Genomic DNA, 24,091 nt, shown 5'->3' with positions numbered 1-24,091 from the left:
TAAACATTTTTTCACCTAAAAAAATGTATAAACATTTTTAACTAATATATTTATGTATTTTTCCTCTTGAAAATTATAAATTTGAAATATGAACTTCGTTGAAATATTTTTTAACTAAATTTGCTCAACTTCATAATCATTTCTTTCAATTTTTTTATGAAAATTTGTATGTTTTAGTTTTTACTTTTGAAAAATTTGGGTGTTTTATTCAAAATGGTAAATATGCGAAAAGAAAAAAAATGCTAAATATGTAATAGGAATATAACAAAACCGTTTCAAACATAAAACAAATACAAAAGAGCAATGAGGTAGTGCCGCGGTATCCCTAAACGTGGGTAGTTTATTTTTTAACATGGCTAGTTTTTTGTTTATAAAAAATAATAAAATAATGTTAAAGGTTAAAAATGGAAGAAAATGTAAAAAGCTAAAAGCTAAAAGCTCAAAAGCTACTTGAAATAGCTTCTCAAAAAACGCTATAAGCTAATGAAAAAAGCTCTTTACCAAACACATCTCATTCTATCAAAACAAGCTTATAAGCTTGTCCAACAAGCTATAAGCTAGCTTTTTTGTGTTACTAAACACAGCCTAACTGTCATTGGAGATAATTCCTTCTTCCTTCAAAAAAAAACTATCATTGAAGATAAATACATCATTTCAGAGTGTCTGATAACAAATAATGAAACCTAAAGAGCAAGTTTCTTCAATTTTCCACATATATTGTATCACACAAACCCTTCTTCCTTTTTTCTGTGTCCTTTTGTTTTGAAATTTTGTGTACTCCATGCCCCCTAATAATACTCCTACCTCCCCCAAAATATAAATTCTCAAAGCACCCTCGGTTCTTACAAATCAAAAACAATTTTCTTTTAAAAATCATATAACCCAGATTGCCAGATCGTTCCGATAATAAAAGAGTTGGTATGAATATTGCTACTTGATCTTAGTTTCGTATTAAAATTATGGTTCTTTTTAAAAAATGGACTTCTAGTTTTTTTTTAAGGAATGGACTTCTAGTTATAACGAAAATTCGTCATAAAAGTCAATTTTTATGATTAAAAAATATTTTTAATTTTTTTTATTCAAATGGTGATTTTGGGGTATGTGATTTTGTTTTTTGAAAAATGTTGTTTTTAATGTGTTTTTAACCCTTCGGTTCATAGAGAAAGAAGACCCTACTAATCTGGGTCTCACTTAAGAGAAACTCATTAACCACTTAAAATCAATCACTTGATTTTTTAATATGGTTGTACGGGTTAGAATTTTCTTTTGGTTTAGACTAAAGAATTTTTTTCTTCTAACTTCAAAAATTGCTCTTATTAACACCTCAAACTGTAGTTAACTCTCGCTCGTCCCCAACGGCAGTTAACCGTCGTTACACTCTGTTATACAGATAAAAACATTTATAATGTCAACCAGGACACAAACGACATGTCTAAAGACTTGTAACTCATAAACTCATTTGTAGAAGCAGTACAAAATATTCCACAATAATACCCGCTCATAAGCAACAACATTACATAATATTTCATAATTCAATAACATTACATCAATTCGACATTATATTAACACTACACGAACAATTCAAATTCAGCATTACAGATTTTTTAAATCATAAGAGTCTATAAAATGACATCAAATCTCTATTGTCAATTTGACCACTTGCAGTTGGAACGAACACAAAGATAGAGCTTATTATTTTCAACCATAGAGGAAAACATGGATGCGACATCGTCATCATTATGAATCACATGAGGATGATGATCAATTTTCCAGAGGTCTTCATCTTTATCTGTCTCCAGATCTACACAAGGTACCTGTACAAATACTTGAAAGGCAATTTGATATTCACCAAGATGGACAAAGTATTTGTTAAGTTGTGTCTTCAACTCATCCAACTTGTCTGTGGGGCTAAAAAACCTTAACCATCTTCTTGAGAGATTCGTATTGGGCATGAGCTTCAACTTTCCCATCTTGAGACATGATTCACTTGACAGAAGTAGATACAAGAACAAATATCAAAATAAAATGAAAAAGTAAAATAAATCATGGATTAACCAAAGACATATAGTTATATAAGATATGGTGCTATAATAACATAAATTTTTGTTGTTTTGTCTGCCACATGAAAGTCATATATTTATATAATTTATATAACTTTAGTTATATATGACCACACACAAAATGACGTTACGTTATCGACCACAAAAAATATGAACACCAACAAAAAGGTGTTAAGGCTTATCTAGTGAAATTGTGTCTCCATCTTCTTGAATAAGTTCAAACTCTTGGCCTTCTTCATCTTCACTATCACTCATAATTCGATTAAGTTGATTCGATTCTTTTTTAGGTGGTTTCTCTCCTTTTGCAATATCCAAGGCACGTGATTGTCTATTAAAAAAAATCTTCATGTCTCAGCCTTAACATTCTTGTATAGCTTCCATTCTTGTGAATGAAGAGTGAGGTGGAAGAGTGTTTGCCTTATACTGAAAGTTGCCAAAAACGGCCATTAAAAACACTTAACAAGCAACAATTAACTATTGTTGGAAGCGAACGAGAGTTAATTGTCCCTTATTCACATATTTTCAGGGTGTTATGGAGCATTCGTGAAGTGAAAAGAGCAATTTTCTTGACTTGAAATTTCAAATGGGCTTGTTGTAATAGTCATGTATGGGTCAATAGAGAAAAATGGAGCACATAAACACAGTGTACAAAATAATTGGAGAAATCTACCTCCTACACCCCTCAAATAATATCACTACATCGCAAATTATTTGAAGTGCATAAGTTACCCTTCATCTTAATAAATAAATAAATAAAAAATTGATGAATTTCAGCAATCTGAATTTGATTTTGCCAGAATAAAATTAGGTTCCAACAATGTTGAATGAGACTATACTGCAATGATAAATGAGTTTTGGCAAACTGAAGCTTTGAATTTGCTGCAATATGTTTATTTTATGAAAATATTGTTCACAAACATTTGTTATTTTTTTTTTTTTGGTAGATAGACGAAATGACAAAGTCATTATAAACTCACACACACAAGTGGAGGTACCGGGGTTCGAACCCCGGTCATGGCATCCGGCCTAACAATTTCGGCATTTTGCCAGTTGAGTTAGGACTTGTGAATCAAACATTTGTTAATTTTACTAATTAACGAGAAGACAAGAGACTCTTGAAGTAAACAGTCGTCTATATTTTGTTAGAAACAACGTGAAATGCCAAAAGAGTTATTTTTATTATTTCAAAAAATTCATCTTTTTTAGTTAGCATTTCATCTTCTCTTTACCATAATGTTGATTTACTTTAAGATTTTCCCTTCTTATTAACAAGCTAATAAAAAATACATTTGCAAAGTAAACAAATTCTAAATGTGTTACAACAAAATTAAATCTTGAGTTGGTTAGAATCTTGTTCTGAGTAGAGGTGTGTGAGTTTTGTTTCTTGAAAGTATCAAGTTTATGGAATTTATGAGGATGACGATAGGAGTAAAATTTGTGGGAATAGAATTTCTCATGTCTACTAAAGCGCTCCTTTATCGGCTCCTCACCCAACCACGCAGGGCCGGCCCAAGGGCTAGGTCCAAACAAAGGCTTTAGGCCTTAAAATTTTAGATTGAAAATAGGTTTCAAAATATTTTAATTTACTTATAAATATATAAAAGGAAATACTTTGATAATCCACTGTCTCAGTTATAATACACATATGTGAGTATGAAATATGAAAATCGATTCAATATAGATTGTTAATCAAACATATGATTGTGAGTATATACTACATCTGTTATGATTGTGAGTATATGATTGTGAGTATATTAGATATGGAAAATGATAAAATACACGACATAATTTGTTGTCAAATTGGTACGGATAACTTTATAGTTGTTATTTAGTTTTTTATTCTTAAAATGATTTGACCCAAAATGATAAATATCACCCCTCATAGATTCTTTGATAATTACAGGTACAAACTCAAAAGATGCATTCAGTTATACATATGATCTGGGGAAGAGGAAGAAAGTAATCACAGGTACAAACTCAAAAGCTGCATTCAGTTATACATATGATCTGGGGAAGAGGAAGAAAGGGGTGAGACAACAAAAAAAATTCATATTTGAACAAATCATTGTTGTTCCTTGATTTGGTGATATCTTAATTTGATTTAAAGTTTTGATTTTTACAGCCACAAACTCAAAAGATGCATTCAGTTATACATATGATCTGGGGAAGAGGGAGAAAGGGGTGAGACAAAAAAAAAATTCATATTTGAAAAATCATTGTTGTTTCTTGATTTGGTGATATCTTAATTTGATTTAAAGTTTTGATTTTTATGCTTTGATTTGATTTTTACAGGCACAAACTCAAAAGATGCATCATATGATCCGGGGAAGAGGAACAGAGGGGTGAAACAACAAACAAAAAAAATTCATATTTGAACAAATCACTGTTAATTTTTGATTTTTATGCTTTGATTTTTACAGGTACAAACTCAAAAGATGCATTCAGTTCTACATATATGATCTGGGGAAGAGGAACAGAGGGGTGAGACAACAAAAAAATTCTTTTTTGAACAAATGACTGTTGTTCCTTGATACTCTACTTAGTCTTCATTATTCCAAGTTCTTTTCAAAAACAACTAAAATGGTAACAAATATTATTTGATAATATATGTTCACGTAATCACTTAACAGTTAGAAGTGCATTTTTTCCTTTGTCAAGACAAAAACCCTTGGACCTGTTTGATCTCAAAAAATGTTTTAGATTTTTAAAATATTAAAAACTACAAAATTTGTTTGGTAAACAATTTTACAAATAGTAGTTTTGAAAACCAGTTTGGGTTTTTAGGTTTTGGAAACTAAAAAAGAAGAAAAGAATAACTAAAAAAGGTAGAGCAGTTTTCAGTTTTAGATCAAAAAAAGGAGGAGCATTGTTACTTTTGCTAATGGGGACTTTTATCATTATAAGATTGTTTATTTTATATCGACAGTCGGGTTTTCCATGCTTATCATTATTGATACATGCACAAACGCTTGTTATTATTATCAATACACTGACAGAAGCTATGCCAATGTGTAACATACATTGAACTTTAGGGAATGCATTTAGACATACAATTCATACCAAGTTTTCTTCTCATTTAAGTGTGTTTTTGCAATTTATTTATTTTTATCACTTTTTAGACTTTTTACAATTGATTTTTTCACTGAATTGTTTTATTGATTTGAATTTGAAATCAGTCAAATAAATAATTCAGTGAAATAAGCTATTATGATACTACCCATAATGAGACGGAGGGAGTAATATTTGAATATTGAAGTAATTTCGATAAGTTTACTTGTAACATATTTTTATGCCTTATTCTTTCTCGCAGTCTTCAGCTAAAGATGCTCGTTTTGAGCAAATATGGAAGAGCAGAAAAGTAAACAAGGGGACAGCTGATGAAAACGCATTACAAGAAATATGCCAGTTCTATGACATTGTTCGTGTTGACTCTGAAGAAAAAGTTAATGAGGTGCAACAAGAGTAAGTTCTATCAGAGATTGTTTGGTATCTTTGTATGTGGACCTCACTAGGATTATTAGCAACATGAGAAAGTGTTTTTATACAAATATTGGTTGAAAATTTGGCTTTGATTTTGAAATATAAAGGAATAAAAAAAATATTTGCTGGTTTTATATACATCTCAAACAAACAGTAATAGCTTTTACATATCTCAAACATTATAGTAGCCTTTACTCATACGTGCATACAGTATTAGCTTTCACATATCACAATAGCCTTTATCTAGATTAAAAAAAATGACTAAGCCCAAACTCTCCTTTCTGGTTGTTCCCTCAAGGCGGCAGCAGCAGCAGCAGGTATCTCTACACTGTAAACTTGTCAAATTAGATTGTGATGTTTTTTGAGTATGAATATCTAAAATGAATCTGTGTAGTGGGTTGATTAACAGTATGTACGTAGTATGTATTGAAATATCTAATGAGTGCTGCTATATAGCACGACGGATTCAACACACGAAACAGCACGACATGTTCATTTCAAGGTTGTTTATTTTATTAATGACTTCCTTCTAGCTTATTTTATGCATATATATATATATATATATACACACACACACACACACACACATTTGAGTGTTGTTGTATGTAATATATATTTAAAAAATATTGTTACCAAATAAATACATTGATAATCCACTGTCTCAGTTATAATACACATGCAGAAGTTATTTGGATAAATATCACCGCATGAACAACTGTTTTCTGCGATTTATCATAAGAAAAATCTAGGTGGGGTGATATTTATCATTTTGGGTCAAATCATTTTAAGATTAAAAAACTAAATAACAACTATAAAGTTATTCGTACCAATTTGACGACAAATTTTGTCGTGTATTTTATCATTTTCCATATCTAATATACTCACAATCATATACTCACAATCATAACAGATGCAGTATATACTCACAATCATATGGTTGATTAAATTGTCAATCATTTGAAATATGAAAATCGATTCAATATAGATTGTTAATCAACCATATGATTGTGAGTATATTAGATATGGAAAATGATAAAATACACGACAGAATTTGTCGTCAAATTGGTACACTTTATAGTTGTTATTTAGTTTTTTAATCTTAAAATGATTTGACCCAAAATGATAAATATCACCCCTCCTAGATTTTTCTTATGATAAATCGCAGAAAACAGTTGTTCATGCGGTGATATTTATCCAAATAACTTCTGCATGTGTATTATAACTGAGACAGTGGATTATCAATATATTTCTTTGGTAACAATATTTTTTAAATATATATTACATACAACAACACTCAAATGTGTATATATATATATATATATATATATATATATATATATATATATATATATGCATAAAATAAGCTAGAAGGAAGTCATTAATAAAATAAACAACCTTGAAATGAACATGTCGTGCTGTTTCGTGTGTTGAATCCGTCGTGCTATATAGCAGCACTCATTAGATATTTCAATACATACTACGTACATATTGTTAATCAACCCACTACACAGATTCATTTTAGATATTCATACTCAAAAAACATCACAATCTAATTTGACAAGTTTACAGTGTAGAGATACCTGCTGCTGTTGCCGCCTTTAGGGAACAACCAGAAAGGAGAGCTTGGGCTTAGTCATTTTTTTTAATCTAGATAAAGGTTGCTGTGATATGTAAAAGCTAATACTGTAGGAGGGGTGATATTTATCATTTTGGGTCAAATCATTTTAAGAATAAAAAACTAAATAACAACTATAAAGTTATTCGTACCAATTTGACGACAAATTTTGTCGTGTATTTTATCATTTTCTATATCTAATATACTCACAATCATAACTGATGTAGTATATACTCACAATCATATGGTTGATTAACAATCTATATTGAATCGATTTTCATATTTCATACTCACAATCATATGAGATGTAGTATATATTGAATATCTAATATACAATATATTGAGCACATTTAACATACCTCTAAGTGGAAAGACCAAATCCAATTTTGGCATCCTTTTTATCGATGCCGAACTCGCCCATTAGCTTGTAAATCACACCTTTATACTCTTTACCAATATCTGCTTCGACTTTTGGTAGTCTAGTTGTAAAAACTCCTTCCTCCTCAGCAGGTTGCATGGTTCCTGTTATGTGGGCCCCTAACTTGAAACCATTATAATCCTTCAATTTCATGCCAAAAGTTATTTCTGTCTCCTTTCCTGATTCTGGATACTTATGGATAGCCTTGACCAGCATGCTGTAGTCGGCTGCATAGCCGACTTCGCAGCTAACTTCCTTTTTTCCTCTGTAAGTTGAAAGAATATTAATAGAACCTCCTTAAGTTTTCCTATGCAGTTTGCTCATATTAATATTATAGATGGTAAACTTACTTGTTAGCTGTTAGATAATAATTCTGTTCTTGTATTGAAAAGGCTGGCTGGAGTGTAGTTCTTTCCATGTCTATGATAACTAGCAACAAACCCATGCTAAGCACAGACCCGTGATCCGCACGGGTTAATTCGAAGCTGGGGCTATGCATCAAAGCACATTGTGTTGCTATATGAATTGAGAAAATAAGAAAAAAAAAACTAATGAATAAAGCTGACATTAATGATAAAAGGGCAGATTATATTGATTTCCCTTGAGATTTTTTTACACAACACAAGCACCCCCTTCTAATTTTTCAAACACATCAATCTCCCCTCATTTTATCCATTTCAATAACTTTGTAAATATATAATTTAATTTCAGTCATTTTGGTTTGTTTGTATCTGTTTTCTATTTTCATAATTAAGTTAAATGAGATTTTTTTCTCGCAATGGAGAAACAATAACAACATTTGTTTTTACCATCAATTAGAATCAAACATTGGCAATTACGTAAGAGATCAAAAGAGAATATAGAAATGAAAAGAATTTTGGTGGATGGACATTGTGGTTGATCAATTAAAAGGAATTAAGGAAATAATCTTCGATATATGTGTTTTATTACATTAGAGTTTAAAAATTATATCACGTAGGAACAATAAATTGTCGAAAATTATGTAAGTTCATACTCGTATGAAGAATTTAATTGCTAAAAAAAATAGAATTAACAAAGTTTAGACCGTGTTATAATATAAGGGAAGTGTTTGTCAATTTGATAAAAAAAGGAGATTAGTGTTTAGTTAAAAAATAAAGCGGGTGTTTGTGTTATTTAAGAAACCTTATAGGAGATTAATGTAATGGCCATGATTTTTTTTTGAGTAATTTGCCCATAATAAAATCATTAAAATAGTTGTTATTAAATATTATGAAGTGGTAACCTAAAAATATGTGAAAATATTAAAAATAATAAAGATTTCAATATTGATAAAGATGTTGTTATGAGTCCCGTGTATGAATTGAATAGCTATATTATTTAGTGACTCATTTATCATTTTTTTCCATGTTTTCCATGTTTTTATAGTCATATTTCTAAAAGATATAATAATTAATAATAAACAACAATAAAAGAATATTATTTTATAATATGACATGGTGGATTGACTTCTTTGATTCTCCGTTGTTTTCGAATATGTTGAGATCTGCACGTTTCAAGGTCTCTTGTTTGCCAACAGTTTGGTTCTTCAAGATTGAAAGAGCTCTTATGCTTGCTGATTTATTTAGGGAGTTGTTGACACTTGGATTTTAATATCATGTTGATGGTCGATCCATTAATTAGTGTTCGCAGATGTTCACTTTTCATATTTTTTGTAACCTGATTTCGCGCTCGTATACGGGCTTGTTGGGTTGCGCCCGTGATTAGTGAATTTTTTTTAGGATAGATTAGGGTCGATCAATCTTTTAAAAGTTATTTTCTCTCTCAAATAAGTAGGATATTTTGTTACAAAAGACACAAAAAGGTAAATATATGTAAAAGTGTCAAAATATTAAGATGAGACAAAATTGTGTTTTTACATGTCATTAACTTTCATAATTATAGAAAAAGATAATAGATTGTAAATTGTTTTTAACTCTATAGATATTTATAAGTTGAATTATAGGAATAATTGTTTTGATCGAGATTAAGATTAAGTTTGTTTGTTCTTGAAAAGATTGAGTTAGTTTGTTTTATAGAGTGAGTTTGTTTTAATTTGTTTTTAAAAAAGAAAAAATAGGGGGAGGTTGAAGCAAAATACACAAAAGAATATAATTTTGATGACGTGTTAAGAAATTAAGAAGGGGGTAAGATTGTATTTTTGGTAGACATTAAGTTTCATAATTAGAGATGGGGAATAGATAAATTGTTTTTAACTATTTAGATATTTAGAAGTTGAATTATAGGAAAATTTGTGTTGATTGAGATTAAGATTAACTTTGTTTCTTCTTTAAAAAAAAAGTTAGTGTGTTTGATCCAGTGAGTTTGTTTTAATTTGTTTTTAAGAGAGAAAAAATAGGGGGAGGTTGAAGGAAAAGGCGCAAAATGATATATTTTGATGACGTGTCAAAAAATTAAGAAGTGTTAAGATTGTATTTTTTATAAACTTTAAGTTTCATAATCAGAGAATAGATTTCATAATTAGAGATAGAGAATATATAAATTGTTTTTAACTATTTAGATATCTAGACGTTGAAATTATAGGAACATTTGTTTTGATTGAGATTAAGATTAACTTTGTTTGTTCTTTAAAAAAAAATTAAGTTCGTGTGTTTAATTGGGTGAGTTTGTTTTAATTTGTTTCTAAGAGAGAAAAAACAGGGGGAAGTTGAAGAAAAAAATATAATTTTGATGACGTGTCAAAAAATTAAGAAGAGTTAAGATTGTATTTTTGGTAGACATTAAATTTCATAATTAGAGAATAGATTTAGAAGTTGAATTATAGGAAAATTTGTTTTGATTCAGATTAAGATTAACTTTGTTTGTTCTTTAAAAAAAATATTAAGTTAGTGTGTTTAATCGGATGAGTTTGTTTTAATTTGTTTCTAAGAGAGAAAAAACAGGGGGAATTTCAAGCAAAAGATATAATTTTGATGACGTGTCAAAAAATTAAGAATGCTTAAGATTGTATTTTTGGTAGACATTAAATTTCATAATTAGAGAATAGATTTAAAAGTTGAATTATAGAAAAATTTGTTTTGATTGAGATTAAAATTAACTTTGTTTGTTCTTTAAAAAAAACATTAAGTCAGTGTGTTTATAATCCAATGAGTTTGTTTTAATTTGTTTTTAAGAGAGAGAAAATAGAGGGAGGTTGAAGCAAAAGACGCAAAAGAATATATTTTGATGACGTGTCAAAAAATTAAGAAGGGTTAAGATTGTATTTTAGGTAGACATTAAGTTTCATAATTAGAGAATAGATTTGAGCACTTGCCTTGATCATCTCTTGTTGGTACTCCCCGAAGAGTTTGAAGGTGGGATTTTCAGCTGGATAACTCACTGAAAATCCCACCATAGAACTTAGCTCTTTGACAGGAAAGGTCAATGTCCATGTCTATAATTAAGATTATAGAATATAATGTTTATAATGTGAATGCTCATTTATTGTTTAATTTTTTTGCTAGTAAAAAACTTACTGTTGGATATGTTCCATTGTTCAAGCTCCCCATAAACCAAATGAGTTGAGTTTTAAGCATCATATCCATTTGAGCGACTGATATGCTCTGAACAGCTCCAAAGCCCTATTATTTTATTTGTTTTCATTAAATATACTATAGAATTCAATAATATATAGGTGTGTAAATAGGTGGCATTTCACATGGGAAAGGAGAATCTTCTCCCACCATGTGAAATGCCACTGTGTAAATATATGTAAATTTGTACGTATGTAGTTGTATTCGAAGTTACTTTTGAATTGAAGGGTAGGTTCTGTACTGGAAATTGAAATATCTGAATCAATATTAGGAATTGAATGTCAGAATTTTAATCAATATAATACAGTAAATCAAATAACACAAGTTTTTTTTTTGAAAGAAAAATAACACAAGTTTTATACCTAATTAATGAGAATTGAACTATTTAATGAATGAGAATTGAATGATAGTCAACATAATGTTAATCAATTATGCTAATATAGGAAATCAAATAACACGGTAATCAAAGTTAATCAAAGTTATGGTATTAAAGATAATTAAATTTGAGTGTCTACTCGTCTCAGTGGTACTCTAAAATTCCTCAGCTGATTCCTCAATCTTTCGCACATCCTCAGCTGCATCAGCAGCATTTCTTCCCATATCCTGCATTTTTCTGTCCATCTCCTTCACATCAGCAACATTTCTTTCCATATCTTGCATTTTTCTGTCCATCTCCTGCACTTTTTCTTCCATTTCCTGCCGTTTTTTTCTCTTCTTTATCTGAGTAATTGGAATATTTGAAATTAGGGTTAGATGAATTGAATTGGGGCAAATAATTAGGGTTTAGTTGGAATTGGAAACTAAAATTGAGTTCTAACTTACTAACAATGATTGCACCAACAACTGTAAACACAACAGAAACCGCCTTGTCGACTTTTTTCCACATTCCTTTCATCATCTTGTTAAACGCTATCTTTTTGGAAATTGGATTGAGAATGTGTGAAAGCAACGTGACCTGGGAAAAAGGAACGTGTAGAAAATCAACGTCAGAAATGAAATTGGAAAACGCGTAGAGCTGTCAATTTCATGGGGCTTCAACATTTAGGCCCCAGCCCACATGATAAGGGGGCTTAAAAAGCAACAAAATAAATAGGCCCCCTTGCACATAAGCCCCAAATATACTAAGCCCACTAAAAAAACAATGCCCCCCAAAGGCCCAAAAGCCCCAATTGTTAAAAAAAATTCTCTATTTTGTTTGATTTTTAATTGATAACTTTGGTCAACAACTGATCAACGCCGGAGCAGCCTGTGATCTGGCGGCGGCGCTCCGACAATCCACTGCGGCGCTCCAGTCACCGGCGGCGGTCCGACGAGTTTTTTTTTTGCTTTCTTTTTTCCACAAAAAAACTTTCCTATTTTTTTTCTCCAAGTATGCAGCAAAAGTACAAATTATGCTGTATCAAAATCAAATTCCTATTTCAATACCAACCCTTTAGAATATTTAAATACTTTAGCTACTTTCTTGAAACATAACATCACCAATTTATTGAAACCTATTGTCAATTTGACCACTTGCAGTTGGAACGAACACAAAGATAGAGCTTATTATTTTCAACCATAGAGGAAAACATGGATGCGACATCATCATCATTATGAATCACATGAGGATGATGATCAATTTTCCAGAGGTCTTCATCTTTATCTGTCTCCAGATCTACACAAGGTACCTGTACAAATACTTGAAAGGCAATTTGATATTCACCAAGATGGACAAAGTATTTGTTAAGTTGTGTCTTCAACTCATCCAACTTGTCTGTGGGGCTAAAAAAACCTTAACCATCCTCTTGAAAGATTCGTATTGGGCATGAGCTTCAACTTTCCCATCTTGAGACATGATTCACTTGTCAGAAGTAGGTACAAGAACAAATATCAAAATAAAATGAAAAGTAAAATAAATCATGGATTAACCAAAGACATATAGTTATATAAGATATGGTGCTATAATAACAACATAAATTTTTGTTGTTTTGTCTGCCACATGAAAGTCATATATTTAGATAATTTATATAACTTTATTTATATATGACCACACACAAAATGACGTTATGTTATCGACCACAAAAAATATGAACACCAACAAAAAGGTGTCAAGGCCTATCTAGTGAAATTGTGTCTCCATCTTCTTGAATAAGTTCAAACTTTTGGCCTTCTTCATCTTCACTATCGCTCATAATTCGATTAAGTTGATTTGATTCTTTTTTAGGTGGTTTCTCTCCTTTTTCACTATCCAAGGCACGTGATTGTCTATTAAAAAAAATCTTCATGTCTCAGCCTTAACATTCTTGTATAGCTTCCATTCTTGTGAATGAAGAGTGAGGTGGAAGAGTGTTTGCCTTATACTGAAAGTTGCCAAAAACGGCCGTTAAAAACACTTAACAAGCAACAATTAACTATTGTTGGAAGCGAACGAGAGTTAATTGTCCCTTGGGCATTCACATATTTTCAGGGTGTTATGGAGCATTCGTGAAGTGAAAAGAGCAATTTTCTTGACTTGAAATTTCAAATGGGCTTGTTGTAATAGTCATGTATGGGTCAATAGAGAAAAATGGAGCACATAAACACAGTGTACAAAATAATTGGAGAAATCTACCTCCTACACCCCTCAAAAAATATCACTACATCGCAAATTATTTGAAGTGCATAAGTTACCCTTCATCTTAATAAATAAATAAAAAAAATTTGATGAATTTCAGCAATCTCAATTTGATTTTGCTATAATAAAATTAGGTTCCAACAATGTTGAATGAGACTATACTGCAATGATAAATGAGTTTTGGCAAACTGAAGCTTTGAATTTGCTGCAATATGTTTATTTTATGAAAATATTGTTCACAAACATTTGTTAATTTTTTTTTGTAGATAGACGAAATGACAAAGTCATTATACACTCACACACACACACACACAAGTGGAGGTACCGGGGTTCGGCATCCGGCCTAACAATTTCGGCATTTTGCCAGTTAAGCTGGGACTTGTGAATCAAACATTTGTTAATTCTACTAATTAACGAGAAGACAAGAGACTCTTTAAGTAAACAGTCGTCTATATTTTGTTAGAAACAACGTGAAATGCCAAAAGAGTTATTTTTATTATTTGAAAAAATTCATCTTTTTTAGTTAGCATTTCATCTTCTCTTTACCAAAATGCTGGTTTGAATGACGATTCGCGTGAATTTGTTTTTCTATTTCTTCCTCGCACGTATTTGTGTGGTTCTTAATTCTTGTTGTTTTTAGCCAATTTGTTGTGTGTCTAAGCTAAGATTTAACATTTACTTTGATTGTTCCCATGCTATATATATATATATATATATATATATATATATATATATATATATATATATATATATATATTAATGTTTGCAACTGTACATGTCAGTTTGTTTTGAGGGGAGCTGTATCTGTATAGTAGTATGTATGAACATTTCAAAGATAATTTTATACTATAAAACATCTTTTTTGGTCAAGTACTATAAGACATTTTTATTTCAACTTAAATCCCTTTATGCTTTGTTTGTAAAAAAAAAAATTGTGTTCTTAGTTTAACTTCAGACTAGAAATAAAAAAAAATCTTTTGAAGGAAAGAAAATTTGAATTAAAAATTCAATTGTTTCTACTTACAAGTTTTAATGGAAAAAAACTTTTTATTAAGAATTAAGGATAAAAATGGAATAAAAAAGTTATAACTCATTCCATTTCATTCACTTTATAAACAATGAAATGAGGTGCTTATTTCATTATCCAAACAATAAAATGGAATATCTACTCTGTTCCGTTCCGTTCCATTCCATTCCATTATGTTCCATTCCGCTCCGTTCTATTCCATCAATCCAAACAGAGCCTAAGAGTTTCCCTTCTTTTTATTTTTTTTTTTGAGGAAAAAAGTTTCCCTTCTTATTAACAAGCTAAAATAAATACATATTTTTAAAAAATGGAAGTTAAAAAATATATTTGCAAATTAAACAAATTCTAAATGTGTTACAACAAAATTAAATCTTGAGTTGGTTAGAATCTTGTTTTGAGTAGAGGTGTGTGAGTTTTGTTTCTTGAAAGTATCAAATTTATGGAATTTATGAGGATGACGATAGGAGTAAAATTTGTGGGAATAGAATTTCTCATGTCTACTAAAGCGCTCCTTTATCGGCTCCTCACCCAACCACGCAAGGCCAGCCCAAGGGCCAGATCCAAACAAAGGCTTTAGGCCTTAAAATTTTAGGTTGAAAATAGGCTTCAAAATATTTTAATTTACTTATAAATATATAAAAGGAAAATTTATGTATGAATGATTTCCAAGTTGATTTTCCGTCTAAAAAGAAAAGTTGATTTCGTAGAAATAATAAAGGTCTTATATTCTCTTTGTTCAATATTCAACTCTTGGCTCTTCCCTAAAAAAAAAAAAAAAACTCTTGGCTCTAGCAAATCTAAATTTTATTTATTTATTTTCGTAAAACATTTTTTTTTCGTAAAACTTGTGTAATTTTTTTTTTATCACAAAAAGCCGCATAATAAAAATTGTTTTAGGCCTCCAAACATGTTGGACTGATCCTGCAACCACAACTCATACTAAAATGTCTTACTACCGGTTCTTATTTTCCTATAAACATTATCCTCAAACCCTCTTCCCTCCACCCTCGTCATCATCTTTCTCAATACTACAAATATTCTTCTACTACATCAAATCTATGCTACTCCCCCAACCAATTCCTTATATAAAAGCTAATATTCATGAGCCAAAACTTTACACCAAAATCTATATTTCTCCTTTTTTTTAACCTCTAACACTATTTCTCTAAAAATAATTCAACTTTCATCATCATATATCGTACATGCCTATTTTAAAACTTTCTGTCAATAAAAATAACTAGAATATCATATACTTTATTCTTTTTTTGGATATCAGTGTAAAATTAGTTCGAAGTAAAAATATTTTTTACTCTAAATGATATATAGGCATACAATTTGAAGAGAGAAATATTATATTAGTAATTAATATGAAAATGTATACTCCTTGCACTTAAAACGCTGAAAGAAAAGTAAAAGCAAACACAACAAGACCCATAAAACATGGAGCAGGAACCTAAAATGAGAAATGAATCTACGTAACCAAGTTCAATAATGTTGTTTGTTCGAGTTTGTGTTTAGGTAATAATGCTTTTGTGGTCTGTTACATGCTTACGTTGGTGTGTTTGTTGTACTGATAATTTTCCATTTCTTCTTCCTAAAAATAAAAGGGTCATGTTAACTTGTGCCCTTAGACCATCTCCAATGGCCTATTTAATGACAATTTTCATCTATTGAAACCATTGGAGTGTGCTTATTGAAGATGAGGTGGAGGAGAGAGCTGATTAACTCGTTCAACATGTTTAAAGCGGTCCCACTGTGCCACGCGTTACGTTTTCATTGCTTCAAAAATGGCGCGTGCGTTACACGCGCAGACAGGGGGCGTTAATGTCAGACAACACAGAGAGAGAGAGAAAAGCTGTGGGAAGCTGGGACACATGTTTCAATTTGATTGGCTGTTTCGATTTTAATTTTCTTAATGCTTTTTACTCAATTATTTCATTGCAAATAATTTTTTTATTTTTTTATTTTTTTACTAAAATTCGTGATTTTTTTTTCTCTACAAATAGAGACTTGGATCATTTGATTTGGACACAGAAAAAAAAACTAAGTTTTTCACTATCTTAATCTTATTATTAGCTTTTTTTTTGAAGTTTTAGTCTTTATTTAGTGAAATGGATCCCAATAATAATCAATTCAACACCCAAAATTCTTTTGATTACTCATTTAGCTATCAAAATCACAACAATTATCAACACCCAAATCAATTTTCAAACCAAAAATTAAATAAGAATAAGAATAAGAAATAAAAAGTGGTGGGGTAGGGTGTTGAATGAAAACCATTGGAGTGATAAAAATTGAATGGGTGTTGAATTAAGAGAGAGAAAATGATGTGGAGTGTTGGGAATTGAAAAAGTGGGTGTTGAAGGTTATTGAATTTGTTTTGCCATTGTACATGGTCTTAGGGCACAAGTTAAGGATCTAAAAAAAGAAATAAAATATAAGTTTTGTATTGAAAAAATAGGTTTTTAAACTTTCAAAGTATTGAATGCACAATTTTTAAAAATTAATTTTTATAATTGGCTTCTAAACTTGTGCTTTAAAGACACAAGTTCACATTTCCGAAAATAAAATTACCAAAAATAAATAATAAAAAATAGTAAAAAACTTTTCTTTTCCATTGGAAAATGGTTCAAACATCACAGCCCCACCTTGGTCAGCACGTGCTCCATGATAGACTTTGTCATGTGACCTTCTCTGTGCTCCTTGTTTCTCTCTACCATTGCTTCTCAGCTTTTTCTTGTGTTTTGTTTTCAACTCTCTCTCTCTTCCGTGTTTCCGCCGCTGCAACAAGCAACAATAACAGCAGTGGCTCAGTAGTATAGTATAGTCATTTGCAACATGAAAAACCATTAACCATGATTCAACTATTCATTTACTCTTCAGCCCTTTTTCCTTTTCTTTTTCTATGTATACACCAAACCCTTTAATCATTTCACAATCATAATCACTTTTTATGGGTTGCTTTCACTCCAAAACTGCTCATCTTCACTCCCCTGAAGACCCTCCTACTGCTTTACCTGACTCTAAGAAAACCGATCCAGGTAACTACTAACTACCCTTTTTCTTGTTGCCTTTTCTTTTTTCCTTTTTGGGTTTTTCACACTTTTTCTTTTTTAGCTTTAAAGTTATGATTTTTATGTGTTTATATGTAAACTACCATGATGCATTTTGTTTGTTATTTTTTGCTTATTATTGTTTAGTTAAGTTGTTTGAAGTAAAAAACTAGCTTTGCTGTGTTATGAAGTCTGATGGGGATGTTTGGTTTGATAAAGTTTGGTTTTTTAATTTGGTTTTTGTGATTTTTGAAGGTGATGATGGAGGTGATGGTGATCAAGAAAGTCAAGTTCCAGTGTTCAAAGAGTATGGTTTGAATGAACTCAGAAGGGCTACACATGAGTTCAGCACTGATTACATTGTTTCTGAGAGTGGTGAGAAAGCTCCTAATGTGGTTTACAAAGGGAAGCTTGAGAATAACCGATTAGTCGCTGTTAAACGCTTTTCCAAGCAGTCTTGGCCTGATGCTCAACAGTTTCTGGTAAGAGCAATAAACCACTTTGTTTTTTCCTTAAATTTTGTTTGAGAATTTGAATGAGAAATAAATTGATAGATAGGGGTTTGTAGGTCATGTGTATTTTTCAAAAGAAGGTAGAAAAGATTTCTTTTTTCATGCATTTTAGTTTTCATATTCCAAATAGATTGTGCTGTTTATGCTGCTTTATTTGGGAATGCTACTATGCTAGTTTGTGTTAATGGTCATGATTGGTCAGGCAGAGGCAGCTGGAGTTGGGAAAGTGAGGCACAAAAGAATGGTGAATCTAATTGGTTGTTGTGCTGAAGGGGATGAAAGGCTCTTGGTAGCTGAGTACATGCCAAATGATACTTTATCCAAACATCTCTTTCACTGTAATGCTCTATATCCCTCTTATTCAACTACTTTTGCACTCATTAAAGCTAAAGTTATTTCTATAGTATTTGGACCAGCATTTGTCTCTCTCATTAATGTCATTCGTTTTGGTGGTAGCTGCATTCTTTTCTTTAAAGGCAATGTTGCATGTCTTTGGCTCTGTATGGATAAACAACTTAATTAAGCGCTTATAGCATAAACACTTGTTATATAAGTGCTTATGTATAAGTTGTTTCTAAAACAAAATATAAAATAAAGTCAAACTTTTTTTATGTCCTCCCTCCGTTTCTAAATATAAGCAAATTTGACTTTTTAGATTCATTCAATTAATCACATATGTGGTCTATATTATGGACCACATACATCATTAATTGAATGAACTTAAAAAGTCAAATTTGCTTATATTTAAAAACGGAGGGAGTAAGCTATAAGCTGTCTTGGAAAGCTTATGGAAATAAGTTGAAAATAGCTTATGGATATGTCATAAGCTGTTTCCATAAGCTCTCTCAAACAGTCTCACAAGTGCTTATACCGGTATATAAGCTCAAATAAGTCAAATCAAACCATGCCTTTAAATTTTGTCATATTTATGTTTCTGTTGCTGGAGGCATGGAGAATATTATATAATAAATATGAGGTAGTAATACACATTTTCTGAGAAAAATGATACCTTTAGATGTTGGCAAGTTTAAGCTACACACGAGTTCGGGTATGCTCCATTTAGGTTAATCTCCATTTACTCCATTTAGGGTTTAGATGCAAGACATGTGGCAAAAAAATATCTAACGGTTGAGATTTTAAATTAAAAAACAAATATTTGTTTAATAAAAATACATAATAATAACAAACAAAATCATGTTCCCTTCTTCTCTCATATCACAACAACCTTTTATTGTTTTTTAATTTAAAATCTCAACCGTTAGATATTTTTTTGCCACATGTCTGGCATCTAAACCCTAAATGGAGTAAATGGAGCTTAGCCTAAATGGAGCATACCCGAACTCGCTACACACGTCAAGGTTTTAAGGCTACATTTTGTTGAAGTGAAAATGGACATTTGAAAATGAGAAAGTGCAAATTGGTAATGTGTTTGAGGACAATAAAATTTTGAAAATGAGAAGGCTACATGAGGAAGCTGAGTGCAAATCGTCAGCACTCAGCTTCCTCATGCACATATTCACCCGAACCAAACATAGCTGAAGTCAACAACTCCTTGTACTACTACTAGATTGACTTAATAAGTTACAAATAACCAAGTAGCATTTATTTTCCTTGTCAATGGTAGTTTTGATGATACATTTGTGTAAGCTTATAATTGATGAATTCTGATCTGTCATTTGTAGGGGACAAACAACCATTACCATGGGAAATGCGCGTTAGAGTTGCATATCACGTTGCCCAGGCACTAGATCATTGTAGCATGGAAAACCGGAAAATATATCACGATCTTAATGCTTACAGGATTCTTTTTGATGAGGTATGATTGGGAATCTATCATTATGAACTCCTTCATTTGTATATTGTCACCACTCTTTCAGGATTTGTCCTGGTTAAAATATATGTAGATGCATTTTTCTGATTAGGTATATCTAAAATCTAGCTGCACATTGTTATTTGAACTTGATTCTTGAACGGTCTTCTTCTCCGTATCCCTAATTCCACAATCAAACTGACTTTGACTAATTTATTCACAACTGTCAGGATGGTGATCCTCGGTTATCAAGTTTCGGGCTTATGAAAAATAGTCGAGATGGGAAAAGCTATAGTACTAATTTGGCCTATACTCCACCTGAATTTTTGCGAACAGGTATACAACATGCTAGCATGTATTTTCCGGGATAACTGACATTGATTCAAGATAGTTTCTTTGTGCTTATAGAATTCCCGACAGCAATGATGGATATAGATTTGATGTCACGGGAAAATTATGTACTTATATATTACTCAGATAATAGACAGAGTTTGAAAAGTATATAAATATTATTTTATTAAATAGAAAATCCTTTGCAATCTATGATTTTCTCTCTTAACATGTTCTTTTGAGTCTACAAAAAACATTGATTGCTATATTCATTGAAACATTGTTTTACCTGAGATTGCATGTGTTGTGCCAACACATTCTCACCTGAAATCTTACTCAATATTATTAACGATGTGGTACCTAACAACAACTGCAGGCCGGATAATAGCAGAGAGTGTGATCTACAGTTACGGCACTGTCCTTCTGGATCTTTTGAGCGGCAAGCATATTCCCCCAAGCCATGTATGTTTCCATTCTTCTAAAATCCTTTGAAGTTGTTCATTTGTTAACAAGAGATTTTTCTGTATTCTATCGAATCCATGTAGAAACTTAATCCACTGTTTTACTTCTGCATAAGCATGTGCTATATAGCCTCTACATTTCATTCTTCGTTCTGTTTTTTTAAGCATGCTGAGAATCATATATTTCTCTTCACTTTCTGGATGTTTTCATATTGTATAACGTATAAATAATATTTATGTATTCCGTGGTTTTGATTTTATGGTGCATAGTTATATTGGCATAGTGTTGAATATGCCATGTCGCAAGAGTATGGAAGTTGTTAGTAAGTTTGATTTGTTGTTCAGGCTTTGGACCTAATTAGAGGGAAAAATGCATTGTTGTTGATGGACTCATCCCTAGAAGGGCAATATGCAAATGATGACGCTACAAAGTTGGTTGAGCTTGCATCCAAATGTCTTCAGTTTGAGGCCAGAGAACGACCTGATATCAAGTTTCTTCTCACTGCCGTTACACCTCTTCAAAAGCAGAAAGAGGTATTTAGCTTTAGTTTTAGCTTTTATTTATGATTTTCTGTTGTGTGAAACTTTTGTTTTCCAGTTGTTTTCACCTCTCTTTTCTTCAAAATCTTCATTCATATTTTTTTTTTTGCCTTTTTACAGGTAGCATCTCATGTGTTAATGGGCCTTACTAAAACACCGGCAGTGCTACCATTACCAACCATGCTTTCTCCTCTTGGAAAGGCTTGTGCAAGGATGGATCTTACTGCTATTCATGATATATTATTAAAAACCGGTTATAAAGATGAAGAAGGTGCAGAAAATGAGGTATTTCAGTTCACCATATTTTGCCTACTACATTTTGGTTTAATCAATTGTCTTTGAGATACCAATGTTCTCATTGGGATATGTGTCAATAAGGCTGGTTCATTTAATGAAGTGTTGCTCATTAAATCGGAGTTGTTATTGTGGTCACTGTTATTATGGTTTTTGATAGAACACTATGGCGTCATTTGATCCATGTAGCCGACCCCACTTAGTGGGATAAGGCTTGGTTGTTGTTGTTGTTGTTGGCTAATGAGTAAAAATGTAATTGCAGCTTTCATTTCAAGAGTGGACACAACAAGTGCAGGACATCTTAAACACAAAAAAGTTTGGCGATATTGCATTTAGAGATAAGGATTTCAAAAATGCAATTGAGTATTATTCCAAGGTAGATGCACTCTTTCACTTTTCATTGTGGTTTATAAAGGAATTTGTTTGAGACACTTCTATTGTACTCTTCCAATGCCTGGCATCTATTTCCAGTACAACATTATGGCTTGTTTTTGTACTAAAGATCTTGTACGAAAAATGTTGCATTTCTTATAACCCTTTAAATCAAAATGCCAAATCTGTACACCAGAGGAACATTTTGTAATCAAAACCTGTTGTTGAACGTGCTTATTTACATAAAACTGATTTATACCTGTCCTGTTTGGTTTCAAATGAGTCTTTATTATTTACTATGATTCACTGCAAAGTTGAGCATAGTCTAAATGTGTTTAATTTTTTTTGATGTTAACAGTTGGTGGTTATGATGTCTGTTCCATCCGCAACCGTGTTTGCAAGGAGAGCCTTCGCCTACTTGATGAATGACCAGGCAGAACTTGCATTAAGAGACGCAATGCAGGCGCAAGTATGCATACCTGATTGGCCAACTGCATTCTACCTGCAAGCACTTGCTCTCTCAAAGCTGGGGATGGAAACTGATGCACAAGACATGCTTAATGATGGAGCAGCCTTCGAAGCAAAGAGGTCTAACAGCTGGCGCGGCTAAAATTGTAATTTGCAGTTCTCTGCTCTCTAAACTAGCATATATATGCTATTTTTGCTATAATTTGTACTTGCTAGAATAGGGATATGTGTGAGTGCTAGTTTAGGGTGCAAGAGAAAGATTTATTATGGTACAAAGTTTTCTCAAGGAATATTGGTCTAAATTTTGTCACACAAATGAGTCCTATCCAGTAGAATGAATTTTCTCAGTATGAAAATAAGTTCATTTATGCCATCATCATGCCTTTTTTTTTTCTTTCAGGTTTGGTGGTCATCTATTTGGTAAATAGTAGATTTTTCTCTCCCTCAACTCCAATCTCAATTAGATTAGAAGAGAGAAGATTTAATTGCAGTTTTAATCCTCTTATTTTATTTTATTTGAGATTTTAATCCTCCTATTTCTAAATGTGTGATTTTGGTCCCAATTTTCTAAAATCTAAGTGCTTGTTTGGTAATACAGTAGGTTTGCCGAAATTGTTGAGTCATCGTGATTTTGTTAAAACTTCGACAAAATTACCGTGATACCAAAAATGCATTTAGACATTGTCCACATGTGAAATATGAGATCCGGTGACATTAGGCCATTGTCCACGTGTGAATTAGTGATTATGTGATATTAGGCCATTGTCCACATGTGAATTAATGATTAGGTAATATTAGGCCATTGTCCACATGTGAATTAGTAACATGGTGAGTAGGAAGGAGATAAGGTAATATTTTTTAGCAATTTGAATGATTTCCAAACAATACATAATACTTGGTTTTTGTTTGTTTTGGCTTATTTATTTTCATTTCAAATGCACAAGACAATGCTGTAAGTAAGCTATCACATCACATACACATCTCAAATTTTTTGCCTTAATTTAACATGTGAGCAAATTTGAGTGATCAAAATCTCAGAATCAAAACCCCGAATTGGATAAAACATCCAAAACAAAGTACATTTATTAAGTTGACCAAGTGGTTCATTCCAATATTTTTTTTTGACTATGTGGACCTTTTGGTAAGTACTTGAAAACACAGGTCTATTCAATAGAGACCACGGGTTGTAACAAGGTGCACATGCAAGCCTATATGTATGTTTCAATGCCTTCAAAATCCATAAGACATGAAAATAATTTAGACAAACTTATTGGTTCTGAAGTGTTCAGTAAATGTTTTCGGTTTATAAACGTTACATTACATTGATTATAATGTGTTGAGAAGTCAAAGATGCCATTTATAGGACTCTTATATGTGTACAGCTGCTGCACATGCAATTTCATCTTATGTCTAGTTTTGAACCACACGTTTTGTAAAATTTGATAGATTATTAGGTATGGAAAGTTTGGTTCGCTATTCATTCAAAATTTGATTTTTAAATAAGTTG

The 24,091-nt window shown here is 31.5% G+C and overlaps 1 protein-coding gene across 1 annotated transcript; it reads left to right on the top strand.

Annotated features, from left to right (window-relative positions):
* Nucleotides 1–17,483: 17,483 nt before the first annotated feature.
* Nucleotides 17,484–22,957, top strand: BSK2 (BR-signaling kinase 2). Its single transcript, XM_085737705.1, has 10 exons — nucleotides 17,484–17,785; nucleotides 18,053–18,279; nucleotides 18,512–18,647; nucleotides 19,992–20,125; nucleotides 20,350–20,455; nucleotides 20,826–20,911; nucleotides 21,256–21,444; nucleotides 21,571–21,735; nucleotides 22,007–22,120; nucleotides 22,475–22,957. Exons 1-10 carry the CDS (start codon nucleotides 17,698–17,700, stop codon nucleotides 22,724–22,726), a joined length of 1,497 nt encoding a protein of 498 aa, XP_085593831.1. The 5' UTR covers nucleotides 17,484–17,697; the 3' UTR covers nucleotides 22,727–22,957.
* The last annotated feature ends 1,134 nt before the right edge of the window (nucleotides 22,958–24,091 follow it).

The sequence above is a fragment of the Medicago sativa genome, chromosome 8 (genome assembly GCF_051527215.1).
Source record: "Medicago sativa cultivar Bolivia chromosome 8, Bolivia_mono, whole genome shotgun sequence".
NCBI lineage: Eukaryota > Viridiplantae > Streptophyta > Magnoliopsida > Fabales > Fabaceae > Medicago > Medicago sativa.
Note: the sequence above shows the minus strand (reverse complement) of the source record. Positions and strands in the feature narration are given on the sequence as shown.

Bases quoted from the DNA above. Each gene is read 5' to 3' on its own strand.
- BSK2 (XM_085737705.1), top strand. From the start codon at position 17,698: ATGGGTTGCTTTCACTCCAAAACTGCTCATCTTCACTCCCCTGAAGAC. The intron at 18,280-18,511 runs GTAAGAGCAATA...ATGATTGGTCAG, and splicing joins CTGATGCTCAACAGTTTCTG to GCAGAGGCAGCTGGAGTTGG. The intron at 20,912-21,255 runs GTATGTTTCCAT...TTTGTTGTTCAG, and splicing joins AGCATATTCCCCCAAGCCAT to GCTTTGGACCTAATTAGAGG.